The sequence below is a fragment of the Diabrotica undecimpunctata genome, chromosome 5 (genome assembly GCF_040954645.1).
Source record: "Diabrotica undecimpunctata isolate CICGRU chromosome 5, icDiaUnde3, whole genome shotgun sequence".
NCBI lineage: Eukaryota > Metazoa > Arthropoda > Insecta > Coleoptera > Chrysomelidae > Diabrotica > Diabrotica undecimpunctata.
Genome location: NC_092807.1, coordinates 102,203,449 through 102,228,698, shown reverse-complemented (window position 1 = coordinate 102,228,698; position 25,250 = coordinate 102,203,449). Strand labels below are relative to the sequence as shown.

General features: G+C 32.9%; 1 protein-coding gene across 5 annotated transcripts in view; it reads left to right on the top strand.

Moving 5' to 3' along the window:
* Positions 1-54: 54 nt before the first annotated feature.
* The window catches only part of LOC140441589 (uncharacterized), a 47,925-nt gene continuing 22,729 nt past the window's right edge, over positions 55-25,250 (top strand). For 4 of the 5 annotated variants that reach the window (XR_011951015.1, XR_011951014.1, XM_072532418.1 and 1 more), the window contains exons 1-5: positions 55-264; positions 385-495; positions 5,570-5,780; positions 9,379-9,588; positions 22,770-22,882. Coding sequence is in view for 3 of the 5 variants with exons in the window: in XM_072532418.1 (XP_072388519.1) it covers positions 196-264; positions 385-495; positions 5,570-5,780; positions 9,379-9,588; positions 22,770-22,882 (714 nt within the window). In the remaining 2 variants the exon portion in view is untranslated. The remainder of the gene's footprint in view (positions 265-384; positions 496-5,569; positions 5,781-9,378; positions 9,589-22,769; positions 22,883-25,250) is intronic. The other variant, XM_072532417.1, reaches the window with a different exon arrangement.

Below are 25,250 nucleotides of genomic sequence, written 5' to 3'. Positions count from 1 at the left end.
TTGAAATGTCGCTATTTGACAGTTACAGGTGGCTGTAACCTGAGTAACAGTATGACAGTTTGACAATATTGATGACAAGAGTGGTTTCAAGCTGTTTCAACAAGTTTGAAGCATTTTGAAGTAGTTTTTGTGTATTAAAAATTTTATAAATCCAATAATATTAATGCTTTTAAACTATCTATCTAATGAATAACCATGGATCCAGGACATCCACTCCTCGTCAACAACTCTACTTATGATAGCGTACCAATAAATCGTAGCCCAGTAAGTGTTCTAAATTTCAATGTTAATTTTTTTGAAAGTATTATAATCCTTCCTTCCACTATTTCGGATGTCGAAAGTGTTATAATTAAAGCCGGAGGCTAAAATTCGATTTGTTTTTAGTTTACAATAGGAAGGGGTATTAATTGCAACCACATTATTGCCCATACAATCATATCTCGGGAACATTGCTGCTTGGAAAAGACTGAAAATGGTTGGTGTCTGAGAGACAAGGTTAGTATACTACGAGTACGTTCAATATCGTGTTCATTCGCCGGCGTTTAAAGTATATTAAAATCAAACAGTGAAATATATTAATAATTGTACCTATGAAAGTTTTTGTTGTGTGACTGCCTAATGTGATATTTTGGGTAAGTTTCTAAAATAATGCTAATACCTTAAGATACATAAAATAGAATTTAAGTAAACGTGTTATTTATTTAAATGTGCTTTAAATCCTGAATAAATGTCCTGTGGAGGCTATAATAATTTTTTAGGATTTTTGTTTTTGCTTATTGTTGTAATTGCGAACTTTATCCTGTCACCAACAAATAAAATGTAGCTTTTAAATCTGAAATCAAAAGATATTGTTGTCAAAAACTGTGGACTGAAATTTTTATTTAACCACTTGCATTTTGTTTTTGGTCATTAACTGTTCAAATATATTTCTCACATTTCTTTCTGCATAAAATATCTTCTATATCAGTTAATGTTTGTTTTTTTAAATTTTATCAATAATTTCTTAAACATTTATACTGCCCTCATAAACAAAAACGCAGTATCTTAACAAGATATTAAACAGTTGTTTTAGCAAGTTTGAAGTTTTGAAAAACTTAGTTTTTGGTAAATATACAAAATATGTCATATTTATCAATAAAAAAAGCAGGTACTGCCTTGCTGCTAACAATTTGAGACTTCCCCTTATGTGGTTTGTTTAGAAAAATACTGCAAATTGTATAAAAAATGGTTACTGCAATTAAGTAGCTGTCTGTCTACAATAATTTTCTTTTTTTAGAAACAATGCAGTAGGATTTGAGGAAAACTAATAATAATGCTGGTTTAAATAATCATTTATAATATTTAAATCAGTTTGAAAAAGTAAAGATTTAAACAGATAAGAAAATATTGTAAATACGTAAATATTTTTTTAAACAGCAAAATAGTTTTAAACATATGTTTGTTTTAAACAAGTTGTTTTTGGTATGTTTTTTATCTTTTGTTTCTCACTCATCACAGGCAAATTAATCCAAAAGGTTTTTCTGTTTTCTGGAATAACTGCATGAAGTTGCTTCAATAAGTTGTTACCTTACGTTTTTTTGAAATCTCATTGGTTTAGGACTTCAGTCCATCAGGTAGTGATGGAGGGATTTCAGTCATTTCTGAGCTGGAAACAGATGTCTTGTAATACAAACACATTTTTTCTCAGATAAAGTTTACTTGAATCATGTTAGCAAAAAGTTGCAATTTGTCATTGCAAAAGTCTTGGAAGTCATAAGTTTTACCTTGTTTTCTGAGAGATGTTTCCTCATTTTGATGGAAGCTATCTGCAGACAGACTTATAGACTTACATCCGTAGCAATTAATATGACTTAAACTGCAAATCCATAGGTGGGCCAACTGATAATATGGGAAGGGGCTCGTAAATCTGTATTAGTCATCTAACTAAATACCAAAAAAATGGGGAGTGTTTTTGACACTTTTAGCTAATGTTTGATGTTTCTTACTACGAAATGATATGTATATACATATCATTTATAGATTCTCCATCAGAATGTCAAAAATGAAACAGAAATAAGCACAATTGATAATAATCTGACTAGATCTTTGCTTTTTGTTGGAATATCTCCAGAGTGCTGTTTATAAATAGAATTTATACATGTCTCAGCTAAAAAAGCTTGAACAGTTTAATCCTAAAATGTTTTGGAACATTACTTATAATAAATTAGAAAAATTTCTGAAAATTTGCTACTAAAAATGTAAGGCTGTCTCCAAAATAAGGGTGAAAGAAAAATTTGACAGTTTTTTGAACATTTTTAAAAGTTGCTGTGTGGAAAATTATCTGAAAATTCATTAAAAATGTTAAGTATTTTAATGATGAATATGTTGATCTAAGAAATAAATAAAACAGACAGCATTCCTAGCCATTTTAAAAACTTACTAAGATCACCTAAGACTTTATTTTTTAATTATTTGGCATAAAAAGTTGAAAAATTTGGCATGTAACATAGTTTTTTCGTGCTAAACATTTTCCATAACTTTTTCAGCTGGCGCATATTTAAATTTTAGCAAAACAATTTTCAGAAGATAATCCTAAAACATCTGTAAGGTCCTATTAATTAACAAGCCCTAAACTGATCTCGTCTGAGCTATTATATATAGTATGTTTTCCTTAAAACAATTGCAAAAATGTTATTTTTCAGTATAATATTTGATATCTCCTAGGAAAATCTTTATTATAACTTCCTTAAAAAGATCTTGATTGAAGTATTCAGCTAAATTTAATAGTTTCTATTAATACACGCTGATTAATTTTATAATTACATATTTTAATGGATTATATTGTTTCCTTTCAGTGCTTCCAAACAAGGCAGTCTATTAATTAATGTTAATAACAATTGTTTGGTAATTTCTAGTAAGAGTTTTTTGAGGTTTTGGTATTTTTCAAGGAAAGGAAAAACATCAATAAAAAAACATGCAATAACAAAAATTTGTAAACCACTTAGTACCTTATATTGGATATTATATGATTTTAATATTTCACTTATGTCAACAAATATTATTGTTTTTTTGCATTAACAGCAACTACTCTTGACATTTATTCTCAATGATTTCCACAGTCGTTAGGAAACATATTTACTTAGCTAAAATGCACATTTTAAATGATTTAATTAAACAAATTAATAGATGAACATAATTTTTAACTTGTCCTAACTTCAGTAATGTTTTAAGATACATACATCAAAATAATCTAGGGGATAAAAACAAAATGCGCGATTACAGAAGGATTTAAATTAATTTATTTCAAATATTTAAAAAAAAAGTTATAAACAAGTGTCCCGAATATAAAATAAACATTTTTCTTAGAAGTATCGCAATAGTTCTTCAGAAAATTTAAAGAGAGCTCCATATGTCAAAAAATGATAACAAAAAAAATTAATATTGTTCTGAAGCTATTTTCTTGTGGCATTTTAAAGTAATTACTATTTAAATGGGAATAAGCCACAATTAAAGGTTAAAGTATGTTTATTGACGTTTCAATTTCCTCTTCGGAAATCGTTCTCAAAATTCAAACATTAGTAAATTAAACAATTTTTTTTTTAACAAAATTTGTTTAATTTACTAATGTTTGTATATTGAGAACGATTTCCGAAGTGGAAATTGAAACATCAATAAACATACTTTAACCTTTAATTGTGGCTTATTCCCATTTAAATAGTAATTAAAAAAAATTAATTTGTTGACTCTCAACTCCCAAAAAGTAGTCTTTAGGTTAAGTATAGTGTATGACCGAGGACCATTGAAAGGTCCTCAAACAGTTGCTGTCTTGTATTGAATGTAATATTTGGTTGTAAAATGCGTCTGCCCAATATATCCCATACATGCTCAATTGGGTTTAAATCTGGCGATTGTGCAGGCCACGGTAAAACCTCAATTTGATTATCTTTAATGAATGTTGGCATGACCCTGGCAGCATCTGGACGCCCATTTTCGTGCCTTAATTGAAATTGGGGAACAGCTTGTTGTCCAAAGGATACAACAATAGGTTCGAGAATAATATCGTGGTAGTCTGTTATTATTATTATGAGTAAAGAAAACTTTGATTTTGTTTGATTGCATGATAATAAACTGAATAAATTATTGTCCTAACTAACCTAACAATTTGGTTAGAATAAAAAGAGTAATTATCAAAATCTGGTTGCTCGTCAACTTTTAAATAAAACAAATCCGCACTTAGCAGAATTGATGAAACCGAAAAATCGAAAACGACCAAAATGAATAGTAAGAAGGGTAATGTTATTACTGAGACTGAGAACTCACCAAACACTAAAAAATACTCCACAGCAATGATTCACTCAGCAATAACTTTTCCTAGCAAAGAGCAGGCAATTATCTTTTCTGCAATAGAGGGCCTCAAATTACAAGATTATTTATTAGAACTCGGACCACTTGTAGATCCAAAAAACATATTTTTTTCATCCAGAATTTCAAACAAGCGTGTTTGTGTATACTTATCAAGTAAATCAGCCGTAGACAAATTTTTAAAAGAACATAATTCTATTAAAATTAATAACACAGTAATACCAGTAAGAAAGCTAGTTACCCCGTCACAAAGACTTGTTCTATCCAACGTAAGTCCCACAATTTCACATAATTTATTGGAAACCGAGCTAAAAACTATTGGATTACAGCTAATGTCATTCCTTTACATTCTTACGAATTGGAGCAACAGATCCAGCGTATAGTCACATACTTAGTTTTCGAAGGCAGGTGTACATATCTCATCCAGAAGATAGTTTCCAAATTCCCGATACATTAGAAATTAATCATGATGTCTTAAAATATCGCATATTTCTTACAACAGATACACAATGTGCCGGCCTCCAACTCCAAGCTTCAACTTCTTTATATACTATATCACAACAAAGTTCCTTTCTAAACCATTCCACAGACAGCAATAATTTAAATGAGTCTATACCAAATACTACTAACACTGAAATGATATGTGAACAAACACCAATTACTCCTACATTTAATGAACCCAATCCCGACATACCCGCTTCTTTTGAAGTTCAAACAACTCCGATAACTAAACCTACGACCTCCCAACGAAATTTATCTGAAATTGCAACACCTAGCCCAGAAGATACACCAGATATTAATAATTCCTCAGAACCAAAATCTTACTTTCCAACACCTGTTCCAAAAGTTCCAAAGAAAAAGTTGAAGTCGAAAGACAAACCCTCATTAGAATTTCGAGAATTGCTCCAAAATAACCGAAAAGATAACCAATTTTAATAAGAAAAGACAGTTAAGATTTGGTTTCACGTACAGTGCGTTTGTGTATCCGCTTATATGTATTTCACCCTAAAAGGGATCTTCGGAGCGGCTATTCACAACCGCTCTGAACGTGAAAATAATCTCTCCTGTCATATTAGAAGCAACTATAAAATGGCTTCGATCTGGACGCAATAGCGACATCTGATAAAGAGTACTGCTGTGTTCTCGTAAAGCTGTGTCCCCTAGATTATTTTGATGTGTGTATTATGTATTTTATTTATATAGGCAAAATTCCCTCTTTTGTTTTCAGAGTACCAATGGCACATATGTTAATCAAAATTTAATACGTGGTACTCTAAGTGATCCATTAAAATCAGCTGATGTGATACAATTAAGTGAGCACCATAGGTTCACATTTCAAAATTGCTCCAACGAGGATATTAGTGATGAACAATTGTGTAGGATAGCTGATACAGTGTTAGAAACTATCGAAGTAGATTCTGATACTTCACTATCAGTTCGTAAGTAGTTTTTATATAATATATCAAATAATACGACCTGGCAATGTCATTTTTTTATTTTGAACAAGGGTTCTTCATAAACTTTTTGTATACAAGTTGAAAACTCTACATCCCATTACATGTTGATAAGTTGTAATTTTTATTGTTCAGAAGCTATTTTCTTGTGGCATTTTAGAGTAGATACTATTTTATTGGGAATAAGCCACAATTAAAGCTTAAAATAAGTTTATTGACGTTTCAATTTCTACGTCGGAAATCGTTCTTGTAATTTTTAAGTGTTCATGGCAGACTCCCATAAAGTTTTAACAAACGTGAGTGATGATTGTTTTGTGTTTGGAAAAATAATATTGTAATTTTTGTCTTCATTGCATGATTTATCAAAACTGAGAAAATGTTTGATTTTGATTGTAGTGGAAAAATTCGAATTTTTTATTAAAAATGTACATATTTGTTCTAAAGCTTTTATGTATGGAGTTCTGCCTTGGTTGTAGGATCGATCGTCTATATTAGCTTAGCATACTATACCTTGTCAGTGGCCTGGATAATTTTCAGAAATTGCTTCAGGCTTCTTAATCCACCGTTTTCGCATATTTGGTCAATTTATAGACAAAATTTTGATGTGGCTGTCAAATTTCTTGTGTGCTAAGAGGTTTGTATGCAATGAAGAGAATTTGTTTAAGTGTTAAAAACTATAATTAAATTAATTAAAAATTATTGACTACCAAATTTGATTGGTGGATTCAGGTTGTCTTGCTTAATTGCTAATTGTGTGAAAGTATCTAAGTATATTTCCTTTTAATAGAAGGAACAGAGCACAAACAGCTGAACAAGGCTTATTTAACAAACTCTGTATTTCTCCTTCGAAAACTTGTAGTTCTATCGGTGGACTGATCTTCTGAAAAATTATTTGTAAGATACTGTAAAGAAATATCGATAAAAAACAACAATCACAAAATCATTAATGCTGAATTTCTTTAATAATTGGTTATTATTAAATGATACATGCACAGAGTTTAACTCTATCTCACTTGTTATTAACTCAAAACTAACATCATTTGTGGAGGAACCAGATTCCACCCATTCTTCATCTGAATCACTGCTAGAACTTTTAACCTTCTTCTTTTTTCTTTGTTCTTCTTGTTTAACTTTTAATGCATCTGTCTGTGATTTTTTTAGTTTTCTGTTTTCGGCAGCGTTTATTTTCTGCCTTTCCTTTTCTTCTTTTTGTTTTTCTTTGTTTCTTAAATACTGTTGATACGAATCAGAGCTTACTACAAAAGGGAGTTTTTCCTTGGGTTGTCTTTTTAAAGTACAAGGTTTCTCTTCACGCCAAAAGACGACGGATTTAGTTATTTAATTGGAGATGGGAATATTTTACCCCCCGCCCCTGTACAATAGAGCTTTTATTGGCGTGGAACAAGCCATTACTGCATCTTCAGTTGTTGATACTGTAGAATTTTCGAGTATAAGTTTTTCATCTATATTGTGTGCTGTCGGAATCACATGAAGTCTACTGCCATTACTGGAACTGGAACAAACCATTACTGTATCTTCAGTTGTTGGTACTGTGGAAGTTTCGAGTACGTGATTTTCATCTATATTTTGTATGGTTGGAATCAGAAGAAGTCTACTGGTTAAATTTTTCCACATAACGAATAGAGATTTCTCTTGTTCTGGGCCATTCCAATCTTCATGACAATTTTTAAATACCAGCAATTTTTCCTCACCTATTTGCTTTTCCAGGAAAGCAGGATCATCTTCATCATTTAATGTTGTAGTTATTGAATGTATTGAAGGATCTTCTAAGTCATTTTGATTTTCGTGACAATTGTCTTTCATTTTTGAGTAATCCATAGCATTCTTATCCCAAGGAATTAAACCACTTTTTCTGAAGGCATTTTTCATAATTTGTTTCTCAAAATGTTTAAGAGTTTCTCTTAAATTAGGTGATGGAATATTATCTAAAAGCCACTGGTGAACTATTGCTTTCCACCTTATTTTCATAGACTTAAAAAATCCTACGTCAAGTGGCTGGAGAATATTTGCGATGTATTCGAAGAATCGAAGAATAGCTCTCCATTCATCCAGCCACTATCAGATTTGCCCATCAACCAACCTTTTGGCACTTTAAAGGCAACCTCTGTGGGGATTTTTTTATGTTTATATACAATCTTAGCAGGAACAAAATTGTCATCAGCGTTTGCAGTTATCAAAACAGTCATGCATTATTTTTCATCAGCATTAACCTGTTGGTAAACACTTTTTTCACATTAACAAACCAGTACTTTTTCGCCTTTTGGGTTCGTAAATAATGCAGTCTCATCTGCATTGAAAACGCGTGAAGGATTTTGTATTATCTGAAGTTGATCTTTGTTTGACAGATAATTTGTTATTTCATCAAACCAATTTATTAGGCCATGCTTAGTTACTTAGACTCTGGAAGCTGTTTAATTTTGTGCTACTCATTCTTTTAAACAAGGATGTCTTCTCAAAAAACTTTCATACCATGCACGGCCAGGGCGATCAGCAACAAATGGAGTGTCTCTTTTCATTTGTTTTATTATAATTCAGACACTGTCCAACAGCTGTCTTTTTGTTACTGGAAACTTTGCTTCCGCTGAGTCTAATATCCATTGTACAAGCAAGTTTTCTTCATCGGATATCAGAATAGTCTTTGGCCCCATTCTTCTAGAAATAGGAGTTGTATCTTTCACCTTGTACAGAAGAGTTACATACTCTGGGAGAATAATGTCTTTTTGCTGCAGAGGCTATTGGCATCCCAAGGCCAACATCCTCTATTGCAGCTTTCATGGCTTCTTCAGGATCGATAAGCTAACATTTTCCCTTTCACATGAGGCATTTTTACCTACAAAAAAAAACCATGATGTTATAGTTGACATATTGTGTTGTAATAGTTGACATGCTGTGTCAACTACTGGTTCGGACAATGCACAATAATAATAAAAATACACAAATGCTAATTACTAACTAAAAAGAACTGATATCTACTTTGCCTAGATATGTGTGTCTTCTCCGGTAGTTGACACTAGTGTCAAGTATTGGTGTAATAGCTAAAATTTGCTTTAGAGTTGACACACCCCAAATAATTTTAAGATTAACCGCTAGAAGATTTTCAAAAGGCCGAACACGTTAAATAACAACCTCCCGCACTATTAAAATTATTAGAATTTAATACCACTCAAATAAAATAAGTTTATTCATATAAAAAACCTATTACCTATTTATTTTCTAATAGAATTCATCAAAAAAATGTAGTCTGTGTAACATGCTTTACCATAAGTGACACAATTTCAAAATGGCTGACACTAATGTTGCCAACTTCATACATATATAAGTAGACTGAAACCACAGACTACAACCATCTGGTGACTGGAGCTTTGTAACTTACACCAATTTGTTTTAAAATGAAAACATAACTAATGGTGTCAACTACTGGTACACTATACCCACATTTACCTTACCATTAAACACGTGTAGACTCAAGTGATGTGTGCACATTGCGAGATACATTCGAAACATAGACATAGTCTCAATACAATGACGTAAACAAAATAACAATGTGATGTTTTGATTCCAGCACCTCCGGAACCTCTTACTGGTACGTTACAACTTGATGTGTATCCAGATTGTTCTGTATCCCGACCTATTAGAGACCCGGTTAGCGATAGTTTTCAACCGTCAAAACGATTAAAAACTATCAATTTAAATCCATCCACTTCCGGTGCAAACAGTAGTGTTATCGATTTAACAGAAGAGAATTTTAGGTTTGGGGTCGGAAATCGCTGTGGTGAGTAATATTTTTTGCTATAATTGTTTAGTTTTAATACTATGTATTTGTCTATGTTTATTTACGGACTTGCCATTTTTTTACAAATCAACTTAAATTTAGCTTAAACTATTAAACCATAATGTGATTACATAGAAAGGTATTTTCGATCTTATTCTTAATAGGGTGTTAATAGTACTTAGTGATAAATGAAAAAAATCATTACTATTAAATTTGTTTGCTTTTCTACACATTCTCTGTAAGGGTTCATTTACAGTATAAGTTCGATTACGAAATTCTAAATAAAATAAGTCTTGGGATCTGGTGTCCCTACAAGGAGTACGGAAGTAAACCTTTTCCAAAAGAGCACTAGCATCAATGCCTCTTCGTATTAATTTATATATAAATGCTACATCTAGCAATATTCGCCTTTCTTTAAAGTAAAGATGTAAAACAATGTATTCAATTTCATTTACAGATATTCTCAATTTAAAAGCAATAAATCTTAAGAACTTTTTGTGTACTCTTTCTAATAGACCTTTGTAGCATTTATAATGAGGAGACCAAATATGGCTACCATATTCCAAAACGGATCTAAAACGGGAACAGTAGATAAACTCCCGGACAAAATTAACGCACCACTCATATTGTTCTCAATAATCTTTATTTATTGATAATTTACTGTACTGTACGACAAGTTGCCTATGGACCTTGTTTAACAGTGACAGTTGTTATTAAAGCTAACAGTAGTCTTGTTTTAACAATAATTTGTATTAAACTACGTTTTAGACTAAAAGTGAGTTAAACTTTTCATAACGAGTGCCGATTAAAGCAAACTGCTTGTGAGAAACAATCTTTTTATTGTGATATTTTTAATCACATGCATGTTTAGAAGTTCGAATGCATAAAAATCAAATAAAAAAATGAACCGCCAAAGAAATTTGTCAATGGAGGAGACAGTGCGAGCATCGACTCTCCTAGATGAAGGATATTCAATGCGATACGTTGCAGGTTTGTTAGGAAGACATCATTCCAGGATCAGTCGCAAGGTGAGGCGATTTAATGAAACAGGGTCGTACCATCGAAGACCAGGGCAAGGGCGAAAATGTTGCACTAATAAAATTGATGATCGTTTTTTGAGACAACGTGCTCTCAGAGATAGGAGACTCGCCAACAATTTGCTAAAAAATGAACTAGCACATGTTCGAAATGTCGCGACATCGTCTCGAACAGTTAGAAGACGTTTACATGAAGCAGAATTGAGCAAGACGAAACCGGCCAAAAAACTCTTGCTTACCAGAGAACACAGGGTTTAGAGATAGAATTTTGCAAGATTGCATCAAAATTGAACCATCGATGATTGGAAACGAGTTCTTTTCTCCGATGAGACTAGAGTAAGCCTAAAAGCTCCAGATAGTCGTGAACGTGTCTGGCGAAGTCGAGGAAAAAGGTTTGCCAGCTGCAATATCTCTCCTAAAGTACCTTTTGGTGGTGGCTCTAAAATGTTTTGGGGGGAATTTGTTTTGAAGCTCGTACGGAATTGGTCCCCATACGTACGAGGTCTATGAATGCCCATTATGAATTAGACATTATTGTCGAACATGTAATGTATTTTGCTTCGTTTCTTGGACCTAATTTTTTATTCATGCAAGACAACGCTCGTCCTCATGTGGCTCGACAGGTTATTGGCTACCTAAATGATGTTGGTATTCCATTATAAGAGTGACCACCTAACAGTCCGGACATGAATCCTATAGAGCATCTATGGGACTATCTCAAAAAAAAAGATTCGAAGTCGTAGACCCCCTATTGCCAATCACAACCAACTCATTGAGGCCGTTATTGAAGAATGAGAGAATATTCCGCAAGCTTTTGTTGAAAATTTGATATCAAGCAAGCCCCGACGCATAAATGCAGTCATAAGAAGTAGAGGAGGGCCTACACGGTATAAGTGTTGACCCAGATGCATTTTATTGTGTTACTTTACTGATTTTTTTCTTTTTGCAATTTGGAGTTACGCTAGCTATTTACGCATTTCTGGCAAAAACAAATTTTTAAAGAAACAATAAGGCAAATTAAGGTCATGATAAAGTCATGTTGGATTTATTTGTAGGTGTTTATTATTATTTCAGTGTAACTTAGTTTTATTTTGTGTTCATATTGTAAATATTTAGATTAATTAAAGTGGTGCGTTAATTTTGTCCAGGAGTTAGAAACGTAACAAAAGTGGTCCCTGAAGCTTACTGTAGGGTCAAAAATTACCCCAAGATCCTTAAATGTTGATTACCTCTAAAATATTCGGCCCAATATGGTATTCAAATGAAATCGGATGTTTGTTTCTAAAAAATCGCATTACCTTACATTTATTTATGTTCAAATTCAAAGCATTTAAGTTACACCAATCCAATAATCTACTTAAATCATTCTGTAATAAACTACATTTAATTAGTCATTGGAATTTTTTATGACTAAAAATTTTTAGATCATCAGCATAGAGCAGAATATTACTAAAAACAATTTTTTTTATCATTTACAAAACAATTAAAAAGCAGAGGAGATAAATGTCCACCCTGTAGAACACCAGAGGTTACATTGATAGTAGATGACAAAAATTGGTTAATTTTTACAACTTGAGTTCTATCTGTGAGAGAGCTCTCCATCCAGCCTAACAATCGTTCATGTAAACCAACATTATAAAATTTAGAGATTAGGACAGTATGATTGTAACTATATCGAATGCCTTCGAAAAGTCGGTGTAAATGACATCAACCTGGTCATACCCTTCAAGAGCATCCTTGTAAAACTAAAAGATTGGTAGTATTAGGACATCCTGGAATAAAACCATGTTGGTCGGGCATTAAAGTAGGATTCAATAATGGACCAAGTTTTGCAGCTGCAATCCCTTCAAAAGATTTAGCGAAAACTGAAATTTTAGATACAGCTCGTTAGTTTTCATAATTTTTTCTCTATTACCACCTTTATGGACTGGGGTAATATAACTTCTCTTCCATATTTCTGGAAAGACACCTGAGCTCAATGATAAACTAAACATTTTTTGTAAAATATAACTCAGAATAAATCTACAATTAAATATGAAAAAAGGGCATATATTATCAGGTCCACAACTTACTTTTAGATCAATCTTAGATGTATATTCAAATTCATCTATAAAACAGTAATATCACAAATTTCAACAAAAAGACTATTATCAGAGTTTACAGCTGGATAATCTGTATTACTAGTAACGTAATTGAATTTAAAAATTTACTAAATAAATTTGCTATATTTTGGGAATTATTAGAAGTTATATTCTCATATTTCATTGTGTTTGGCAAATCAAAACATTTTCTTTTATTATTTACATAATTCCAAAAATCTTTTTTATCATACATAATACATATCATGTTAAACTGTTTGTTCGGGTTGTTAGGCCGTTGTCTTCTGAGATTAGTTCTCGACGTTTCGCCATTTTCAGGTTACAAGCGAAGCAGTAACATCTCCAGAAGATGCCAACCCCTAGTGTTGGCGAAACGTCGAGAACTAATCTCAGAAGACAACGGCCTAACAGCCCGAACAAACAGTTTAACAAGTTAGACGATGGCCGTGAAAGCCTAACGCAGTTTATAATACATAGCAGTTTGTAAATTATTTAGGTGAATCTGATGACATGTATTGTAACAATCCCTAAATTCTTGACGCAAATTAGAAAAAAGATCATAATCCTTCTTAGATCCTGTCATTTTGTATTTTGCATGAGCAATCTTCTTTTGAAATATTATATATGTTTTAAATGAGAAGTGTACCATTTCGGAAATTTTTAGTTTTGCGTCTAGTTTTTGCTACAAATAGATTAATACAGGAATATAACACATCATTAAATTTATCAACGCTATAATTTACGTCATCATCCTCATCAGTAATCATATCCCAGTCTACTGAACCTAAATATTCATTAATAAGGATATAATTAGCATTTTTAAAGTCAAAATAGAAATAATAATATCTAAAGGTCGATTCAAACACATCAGTCCCGTCACTGTCCCGGCGCCGAACCGGTCCCGTCTGGTCACAGAACTATTCGTTCGTCTATTCGCACACACCGGAAATGCATCAGGCGACCAATCTGTTGAAAAGATGGAAAGTTTCTCGGATGAAGAATTAACAAATATTATTATTATTATTTCCTGTCAAATATTATTTTTAAAATTAATGTCCATGTATTTTGCATGCGACAAATCATATAAAACATTATATTTTCTCACACATTCTATTAATTGTTCGTCAATAATTTTATTTTGTTCACTTGTACCGCCCGTCATGTTCCCGGCAAAACCAAAAAATTCGTCGCTGAGTGAACAAGTGAACAAAATAAAATTATTGACGAACAATTAATAGAATGTGTGAGAAAACATAATGTTTTATATGATTTGTCGCATGCAAAATACATGGACATTAATTTTAAAAATAATATTTGGCAGGAACTAATTCTTTATCCGAGAAACTTTCCATCTTTTCAACAGATTGGTCGCCGAAGACTGATGAATTTCGGGTGTGTGCGAATAGACGAACGAATAGTTCTGTGACCAGACGGGACCGATTCGGCGCCGGGACTGTGACGGGACTGATGTGTTTGAATCGACCTTAAAAGAGAGTCAAAAATCTTCTTCTTCTTAAAGTGCCTATCCGTTCCGGACGTTGGCGATCATCACGGCTATCTTCACTTTGCTTATTGCAGCGCGGAACAGTTCAGTGGTAGTCGTGTTATACCACTTTCGCAAATTTTGAAGCCAGTCCTCTCTTACCATTTACTTTCCCTTGGAGAATCAGCTGGAGAAGGCCGTAACGTTCTTGATTTCTCATTACATGACCTAGATATTCCAACTTTTTAGTTTTGACGGTCATGAGAATTTCACATTCTTTCCCCATTCTACGCAGGACCTCCACATTAGTAACTCTGTCAACCCAGGATATACGTAAGATGCGCCTATAACACCACATTTCGAAAGCTTCGAGCCGATTCATAGATGCAACAGTCAGTGTCCATGCTTCCATTCCGTAGAGCAGAACTGTGAATATGTAGCAGTTCAATAGACGGCATTTTGTTTTTAATGATATGTCTCGACTGTTGAAAATAGTTCTCATTCTAACGAATGCTGCTTTTGCTTTTATTATTCGCTGTTTAATTTCTGTTGAGTGGTCCCATTGGCTATTTAAATTGGTGCCTAGATATGTATATTGCTCGACTCTTTCGATATTCTGTTGGTTGATTGTAAGTTGAGCGTTTAGCAATGGTTTTTTACTAATTGTCATAAATTTGGTTTTCTTTATGTTAAGAGCTAGTCCGTATCTGTTGCTGACTTCTGTTATGCGATTTGTTAATATCTGTAAGTCATTCAGATTATCGGCAAAAACTATAGTGTCATCTGCATATCTAATGTTATTCAACCATTCACCGTTTATTAGTATTCCTTTCGCACAACCGTCTAAAGCTTCCTTAAATACCCATTCAGAATAAATATTGAACAACAATGGAGACAAAATACAGCCCTGTCGTACTCCACGTTCTATTGCAATTTTATCAGTTAACTGGTCTTCTATTTTGATTTTGGCCGTTTGATTGTAGTAAATGTTTCTGATAATTCTAAGATCTTTGTTGTCAATTCCAATTTCTTGCATTAGAGTCATTAATTAGTCATGTTTTACTCTGTCAAATGCCTTCTGGTAATCTATAAAGCATACGTATATATCACAATTCACATCCCTGCATCTCTGAAATAGCACCTGTACAGCAAAAAGGGCCTCCCGTGTTCCCAGAGCATCACGAAAGAGTCAAAAATAACATTTCCAATAATATCAAAGGACAAGGCTGGATGATAGCTATCATATTGATCAGCAATTTTTAAGTCAATGTTATTTATACTAGAAAAAATAAGATCTAAGAAACCCCCAATGATAGGAATGTATAATCAATGATAGGAATTTATTGAAAATAAGACAGGTATGATGTGGGAGATTAGTTTTTTATGTTACTCATATATTCTGCACTTTTTTCAACAAATACTGTAATGATTTAACATGTTAAGTGCTGAGTACTTTTATGCAAATAATCCATGTTACGTACATACAAGTACAAGTTTTAGGATAAATTATTAGTTATTGAGTGTGAACTATATACACATCGGTTTAGAACGTCTTTCGACGTTGTCCGATACCTAAACACCATCTCTTCCTATCTTCGCAGTCGTTTGTTGTTAAATTTCTTTCGCTCATGGACTTGTTTACGCCGTGTTGCCATTCTAATCTGGGTCTTCCTCTTTTCCGTCGACCTATCGGTTGCCATTCTATTACTTTTTTAGGGAGTCTTGATGCTGGCATCCGTTGAACATGCCCATACCACCTTAATTGTTTCTTCTCTATATCTTGAGTTATATTTCCTTCTATTCCCATACGTTGTTTTATTACATCATTTCTGATTCGGTCTCGTCTGGAAATACCTAAAGATCTTCTCATTGCATCCATCTCTACTGCTTCTATTCGCTTTTTGTTCTTTTCACTAATTCTCCATGTTTCAGCGCCATAAAGAAGAGTAGTTTTAATCATGGTCTCATATATATTAAATTTCCTTCCTTTCGTTATCTCTTTGCTCCACAGTATACCATTGAGACATCCTAAGACTTTCTTTGCTTGAGTGATTCGTTTTTCTATTTCCCGTGTATCAGTTCCTGTATTGTCAAAGGCAACACCCAAGTAGTCATAGCTCTGACAGCAGGAAATATGTTGTCCGTTTTCGAGGTCTATGTTATCTGACTCGTTTCCAATACAAAGATATTTGGTTTTTGTTGTATTGACATTCATTCCCCAGTCGTGATATTCTTCTATCAGTTTTCTTAGCATGTACTGCATGTCTTCCCTGTCGGTCGCTAGCACTACCTGGTCATCAGCAAACTGGAGTGTATATATACATTCATTGCTAAGCTCTATACCCATCCTATGTACCTTTCTTTTCCATCTTTCCAATGCCGCTGCAACATATATCTTGAATAAGGTTGGTGAGATACAGCATCCCTGTCGCAAGCCTTTTGTAACCAGGAATTCTTCCGTTAGATATTTTCCTGTTTTTATCTGTACCTTTGAGTCTCTATATAGATCTTGTACAGCATTTCTCAATGTGTGGTTGATGTTAGATCTTTTCAACGTTGTCCACAGTTTTGTTAAGGGGGTGTTGTCATATGCTTTTTGCAGGTCTACAAAAGTAATATGAGTTTCTAGATTCTTAGCCGATCTTTTTTCTATTATTTGTTTAAGACAACTGAGTGTGAACTACTTTTTTTTAATACTGTCTGGTAGTTGTATAAGATTTTATAGGCGGTACCTACGACAAATTGATTTTAAAACGGTAAAATTTGAAAGTGGGCATAGTTTATTATTAAAGAAAGTAGCGTTGAGATATATTTTTTCAGTTTAAGTTTGAGTTTGATTTTTAATTGGGTGTGATGGTATTGAATCGTTAGAAAAAAGAGTGTTCGATGAAAAAAAAACGAGGTTGAATGAAGCTCATGGCTACAACTGATCCAAGAGAGAAAGATGAGTACGGGATTTTTTTAAGAGAATAAAAGTGTGTTGCAAACCTTTATAGATTTTAATACAGTAAATGCCACATAACAAGCAACACAGCATACCCTAAAATGTTTTATATTCTTCAGGATTCAAAGTGGTTCAATTAAACCAAGAATCCACACCCATATTTGCTTTATATCTTTGACGAAACAAATCGCTTTGCCTAACAGGAGCTTCAAAAAGGAAATACAGGAAAAACACGAGACTATCACTATAAAAAAATTTACTGGAATCTACTATGCTCTCCCATTTTGGCACCAATTGTTGCCCTCCTAGTAAATTCACAGTTGTGTGCTAGCATCGATAGTATCCACATAGTTTAAGTGTTCATTAATTTTCAATTTCAAAATAGTTAAATTTTTTTATTTTAGTAAGAAATACTATTATTAATAAAGGTGGGATTGTTCTTTATATTTTAAAATGGATGATTCTTTGGGTGGCGAAAAGCCACCCCCTGATAAAAATGAATTCATGTAAATTAATTCAATTAAATAAACATTTTATTTAATTTAAAAATAAAGAAGTTGATAGAAGGAAAAGACAGTCATTTTAATGTACGGTATTTGTATGTTCGTAAAATTCCTTGATCTTCAATGTACTCTGCTTTTAACTGAAATATAGCGAATAATTTAGTAATTGTTGGGATGGACCTTTTTTGTGTTCTTTGCTCTTTGTGTTTGTGTTTTTTGTGTACATTATACATTTTAAAGTAGACACTTTAAAACGATATTGCCAATATTGTTGAGTTGCGTTCCTGGGACGACCTTACTTGTAAGATAGTTCATTCGATTACATGAAATCAACTTTAACTTGAGAATATCCGTCAGAAAAAATCATAGCATGTAATTCGTCTTTAAAAAGACAAACACATGCCATGATGACAGTAAAAATCTCCTGTTCGTGATTCCATAGTAAATTATGGAAGAAAAACCAGGAAAAAAACCTCATATTACTATCCCGACATGGTAAGTATTTTGTCGTGCATTTAGTTTACTTTCAATAAACACCAAATTCTGATTTTATGTTTGTTATTTAAAAAAAAAACATAAATTATGTATCCTCTATAAATTACTGACTTACTAATACTGGTATTTTCCTTTTAATAACTTCCTCTTTTAATATGGGTAACCAGATCCTACTACATTTTGCAGGGGAATTTGCGACACAATTGGTCTCATTTAGCATAATTAGAGCCGCTTCTTTGATTTTTCTCTTTTTACCATCCGTTTCTTTTATGACTATATTTGAATCATTCCATTGAACCCTATGTTCATTATGCCATGCGTGTTAGCAACAGATATTTAGATTTCAAGTTAAATCACAATATTGATATTAAAAAGGGAATCATTACATCCAAAATTCGTTCTTGGAGGAAAAACATTAGTTAACATCTGTTTTATTAAAAATGCTTATCCTTTATCGTTTATAAATAAGGAATTTTCAACAATCTATCAAGTAGAACAGAACAACTTAGAACGAGATCCTACAGCATACACAAAAATAATACGAGGAAAATAATACCATACATAAAAGACTATCAGAAAAACTTAAAAGGATAGGAAATAAATTCAACATTTCGACAACATTCAAAACAACAAACACATTGAGATCTATTTTGTCTAAAACCAAACCTAACAATGAACAAGAAAGGACAAATAATTGCATTTATAAAATACCTTGTGAATGCGATCAATTTTATTTAGGTGAAACATCAAGGCCGTTAAATGTTAAAATAAGTGAACATCAATCTTATATTAAAAATAGAAAATTTGGTAGATCTCAAATATGTAAACATGCATGGGATAATGAATATAGAGTTCAATGGAATGATTCAAATATAGTCCTAAAAGAAACGGATGGTAAAAAGAGAAAAATCAAAGAAGCGGCTCTAATTATAAAACATAACAACATGTTTTTTAAATAACAAACATATAAAATCAGAATTTGGTGTTTATTGAAATTAAACTAAATGCACGACCAAATAACCATGTCGGGATAGTATTATGAGGTTTTTTTCCTGGTTTTTCCCTCATAATTTACTATGGAATCACTAACAGGAGATTTGTACAGTCATCATGGCATGTGTTTGTCTTTTTGAAGACGAATTACATGCTGTGATTTTTTCTGACGGATATTCCCAAGTTAAAGTTGATTTCATGTAATCGAATGAACTATCAAGTGAACACAACAATATTGGCAATATCATTTTAAAGTCGTCTACTTTAAAATCTATATTGTATGTCTGAATTGTCAATATAAATGAGTTAGATAAAATTAAATTATTAGAAGAATTTTTCACCAAGTAACAAAAAAACAAAATTTGTTTAATTTATTAATGTTTGTATTTTGAGAACGATTTCCGAAGTGGAAATTGAAACGTCAATAAACTTCCTTTAACACTTAATTGTGGCTTATTCCCATTTAAATAGTAATAACTTTAAATTGCCACAATAAGATAGCTTCAGAAATTAAGAAGCCATATTTATTGATTGAACTCTTCTTGTAACAAACATTTAAACTTTTGTCATTATAAGGGGTTTCCCCGAAAATAGTGCGATCGTTAACGGTATAGGTAGCAGGCACCATTTGAAGCAAAGAAATCTTATAACATTTTTTTTCTAAATTCAACCCTTTGACCAAAAACAAAAATACATTTTGGTACGCAAAAATAAATCTGTCAACTAAGTGCAGTAAGAAAATCTAAACGTAGACAGTCACAATTTTAGTAAACCGATATTTTGAACAATCGTATTCGATGGTGTGGCGAATTAAACAAACAACTAATTATTACGAGAATTAATAATAATTAAATTAACACCAACTATATTTCCTTCGATAGCCCTGGCGAGATGAATGAACTTTTACTCATAGGTGCAAATAATTATCAAAATTTAAATGGTTGCAATAAACAATCAAAAACAATTCATAGGTTTAGGTAAAACTAGGTAAAAACTTACCGCTTGGTCTGATTACCATGGTTTGCACTACTTTATGAAACAACGAACAAAACGAATTCAATATGAGTGCATTGGTTCACTGTCGGGTTGCGTCTTTCCCTCTTAACGACTTAAGCTCTTGTGTTTTAGCGGGGTGCATTCCTCGAGCCCGAGCGGTACTTATAGGGATTGTAGGAATACAGGGAGGACAAATGTATTGATTAATTTATACAACCATATTTGAATTTAAACAGACGGGTTCTGTTGTATTGAAAATAATGGCGGAAGGAGCAAGATTAAATGTAGAAGATGACATGTTAGATGATGTGAAAAATAATCCAAATGTAAGTAAACAAACGGTGGCTAAAATGGTAGAAATGCCGAAAAACGTTGTTCATAGAAAGGAGGTGATCTTCTTCGAAGAATAACATTTTGTATGTGGTTTCAATATAAACTCCTCAGAGAACATAAATTTCCATCTTAAGTATTAGGTGCGGATGAAGCATTTTTCACGAGAAACTGTATAATTTTCATAATTGTCACATATGGGGTGACGAGAACCCTTATTTAATACGTAGGTCAAATTTTCAACGAAAATTTAGCATAAATTTCTACTGTAATTTCTTAAGAAATGTTTTGCCAGTACTCTTCTTGAATACGAGCCTTTGCAAACACGCCGTGAAATGTGGTTTCTTTGCGACGGAGCCCTAGCACATTCTACCTGAGCTGTTAAAAATCTTCTTGGTACCACTTATCCTCGTCGTTGGATTGGTAGGAATGGACTCATACTGTAGCCACCACGAAGTCCCAAATACAATGTACACGATTTTTATCGTTGGGGACATCTGAAATCGTTAGTTTATGATAACCGAGATGAAATTGAAATAGAAGCTGAATTACGGGTACGAATTTTTGATGTTGCAGAAACTCTCCGACATAATTTACTTAACTATGGCATTACTAACAATTGGATTCGTCATCAATGCAAGGTGGGGTTCACTTTAAACATTTATTTTATAATTCTCAAGTAGTTACAAGTAGCTCATTTAATTTTAGTTCACAAGTAAACAAATTTATGATAGTCCGAGCATAGTGTAAAAAAATAAATTAGAATTATTAAACGTTGTCTCTTGATCTGAATGGACCAAAAATATTGAAAAGTGAGGTGATAAAAGCTATAGATCAAACGAAAGATGGGAAAGCAACAGGATGCTATGAAATACCAGTCGAATTTTTAAAAATTTTTAACGAGAACAACCTGAATGTAGTATTCCATCGGACTGGTTGAAATCTACATTTTTGCCCCGTCCCAAGAATCGAATCAAACAGCCTACATGAAGAATGGACATATGGTGAGTGAAAAAGTAACCATTTCGAGAAGGGTTAGACAGGGCTGTATTCTTTCGCCACTGCTTTTCAACCTGTACACGGAACAAATATTTCTAGAGGCACTGGAAGAGTACAACTAGGGCATCACGATTAATGGCGTACCAATAAATAATTTTCGATATGCAGATGATACTGTTATACTGGCCGATGACATCGAAGATTTACAGATGATGCTAAATAGAATATAGAATAGAAGAAGACTATAAAACACTAAACTAAGAATAAAATAAACTAAATAAATAATAAAAGCAAAATACGACACAATATCACACATTAGATAATAAGTTCAATATCAATGCAACAAACAAAAAATAAATAAATAAATAAAGAATGTTGTCTCTGGGTAAGGGAATGTTACTGAATTGACATAAGAATAAGGCGCGATATTTAAATATGTTGGTGTTACCCGTATTATTACCGAAAATCATATGATTTTATCATGCGGAATAGGCACCGTCCTATTCTCCTGTGACAAGCTATGACTAGCTGCATGACAGTGCTTATGACAAAATCATATGACAACTCACACAGTGTAAACAATTTAAAAAAAATAAAAAAAAAAGAGAAAAAATGAGGAACTTGGACAGTCCACAGTAAAGTAGCTATTGAATTAAGTAGATAGCTGCAGAAGAGTTTGCTGTGGAACTGAGGACCTCATCACCTATTTTATATATAAATAACTAAAAAGCACCTAATAGAAAAAAAACTAGAAACAAATTACCAAAAAAAGGACTATGTATTAGAGATCAATACTACTTATTAATAGATTTAGGATAAGATTGTATAAGAATCAATGACTAATGAAAAAATAAGTAACAATTGTAAGATTGGCGAATGGATTTAGTGTCCGCAGCCATATAAACCCAAACAAACAACAACAAGTAAATTTCACTTCATGACCAAATCATATGACAAATCACATGATTAATCATGTAGTGTAAAGTCGACTTAAGGAAGACCATGTATTTTTTTTAAGACGGGTTAAGTTTGGAAAAAAGTGTTTGGAACAAAAAAGGACTTTTTTGTTCCAAATTGTGTATTATATCCATACCTTAAAGGAACACGGTATTTTCGGGGGCACCCTGTATATTAACATCATTCTCTTAAATCGTCCTCATGAACTTTTGTTTGAATCATCTTTAGTTGTTCATGTACTTTTTGATAGTGTAGATTTCATCGTTTTCTTGAATTATATTTACAAATGATTCTTGCTTATGTTTATTCAAAGGATGGAAACTAGTGTTTCAATTGTTATTATAGTTCCATCAACTAGTACCAATGATAACGGAGTACCGCCAGAGACCGTTATACAATTGGGCAATAGTGTCCAGGTAATATCATCCACAACAGCAGAACCTTCTTCCGCCGCTGAGGTAAGTCGGATATAAACGTTTTTGCAATATAAATATTTCAGTAATTCACTATTCCGGTATAATATTACAAAAAACACGCAATAAGATTATCGAAAACCTTATGTAATATTTTTATTAATTCTAATTTAATGTTCTTAGTTTAATTTACTAAAACACGATAATTTATATCAATTTATTAAACCACTGTACAACAATTTATTTGACTAATAATTACATAATTTATCTATACGGACGTTACATTTAAAACGCGTCTTCTTTTCTGACTCCCCGTTTTCTCCAAAAAGGTCCTGTTATATACCCAATACCGTTAGACTAGAAAAGTCGATGGCCTTCTCGACTAGACAGAGCGGCGAATAGTCTCAAAACTGGTATTTTACATTGGCTCGTCTCCAGAAAGTTCGATTGTTGTTTTTATAGCGGAGGGGGACCCATCGTGTGTCAGGTAGGTATTACCTAGAAAATACGTGAACGAATGAGAATATTAGTAATAAATATGTTTACGGTTTTGGGTCAGAATTTATCGTAACACTTACAAGGTGTCCCAAAAACTGTTTGGTGACTGGCTTTATCTTGGGACATATAACAGATAGTGACGGAAAAAAATATCCGTAACTCAGTCAACCAGAAATATATTGGAGTTCGAAATATTGTCGTTTGGGGCGTAGTGTATTTAATTTTTTTCAGAAAATGTAGAAAAATCGTAGATTTACAGATGATTATCCGCCATATCTATATTAATAAAAATGAATCGCCGAAATGTTAGTACGGGCGTTACTTTAGAACGACTGCTTCAAATTAGGTAATTATTTTTCTGTTGTTTGTTATTATCAGGAGAATCACAAACTGCAAATATCTTGAGTCCGTATTTATTAGGTTTTGAGGGAATGTACTGACGGAACGAACATTTCCTTCTGAAAGCAGGGAGCATCTCATCAATGGTAACAAATGATGAATGAATATAACCATTTTGACAATTTTTTACGAAATGGTCAACCACCACACGAATGGAAGCTAGCTTGTCAATTTTTGATAGATATTTGATAGATAGAGAGTCATCGTAAGATAAAAAATTTCTATACCATAACCATCTCTCCTCCAAACATCTTCTGCACTGGCACGATTACAGTGACCTAGCCCAGATAAATACAAGAGTACTATAAAAGCACGGATTTCCATTTCATCAGTGAGATTAGCATTTTGCTCTCGGTAATAGTTTTCTTGAATGGAGGCTATGTATTTATTTGTATTTTCCACAATGATACCCATTATCGTGCCATCCAAAAAATAATTCCAAATTCCAACAGCGTCCTTTAAATTTTTAGGACTTGTAGGCCCTGGTAAGCGAATTATTATGTTATCCTGTCTTGTTCTAGTTGTTCTTGGCTTTGGAGGATGCTTCTTCCAGTGAGTTGTACGGTTCTTGCCTAAAACAATAAAAATTTAGCATGACTTGCTAATACATATTCTAGTTTGTTAACATATCTATATAGAAAAGACGGGCAGACTGACGAACCGCAACTGACAATAACCGTTTCTAATATCTCCTGTTCTGATTCACTGTCGTGATTTATAACTTCCTCAATGTCCTGTTCCTCTTCCTTTGATTCATCTTCACATGCCACTGATTCAATGTCACTACATATTTACTAGTCCTACTTTTTCTAAAAGTTTCTGCAAGTAAGCTTGTCCGTTCTCGTAATCCCCCATTGCTAAAATCTAACAATATTTTAATTAGAATTAGAGAAATGTACAAATATCTAAGAGCTTACCTCGGAATATTTTTGTATCGATATATTAGTGGCGCCGGTCTGAGACACCCGAAAGCTCGTTTACTATAGCACACTATTACACTGTAATGGTCACACGATGACTAACCGTCAGCCACAACGGTACATGAAGGTACTGAAACGTTCGATTCCTTACAATAACCTGTTTAATACCAACATCAAAAAAACAGTCTACCCGGTCTCTCACACAGTGACGCCACTACCCAAAGGTTAAAAAGGTTTTTATTAGCAATCGTTAAATCCGGTCCTGACAAATTTGGCAACGACTTGTTTTTTTGCCGTGCTATCTCTTCTCGTTGGATAGACCTTAGATCTTTTGGTGCTTAACAAATCCCCAAGATTTCAGATCGATTCAATCAATTTGATCTAATCGTTTTACTTCTTCAACTGTTACATGTGTGGTCTTTGCGTCTTGTTTTATAATTTTTAACACATTTTTTTTCTTTAATGCCATTTATCTGTATTTTTGTCTCGTTATTGTGTGTTTTGATTATTTTGTATTCCATTATCTGCCGTGTGTGGACATCTTTCTCTATGTAGGTTATACAGTCTGCGTGTGCTCAGTGCTCGTCTTGTTAACG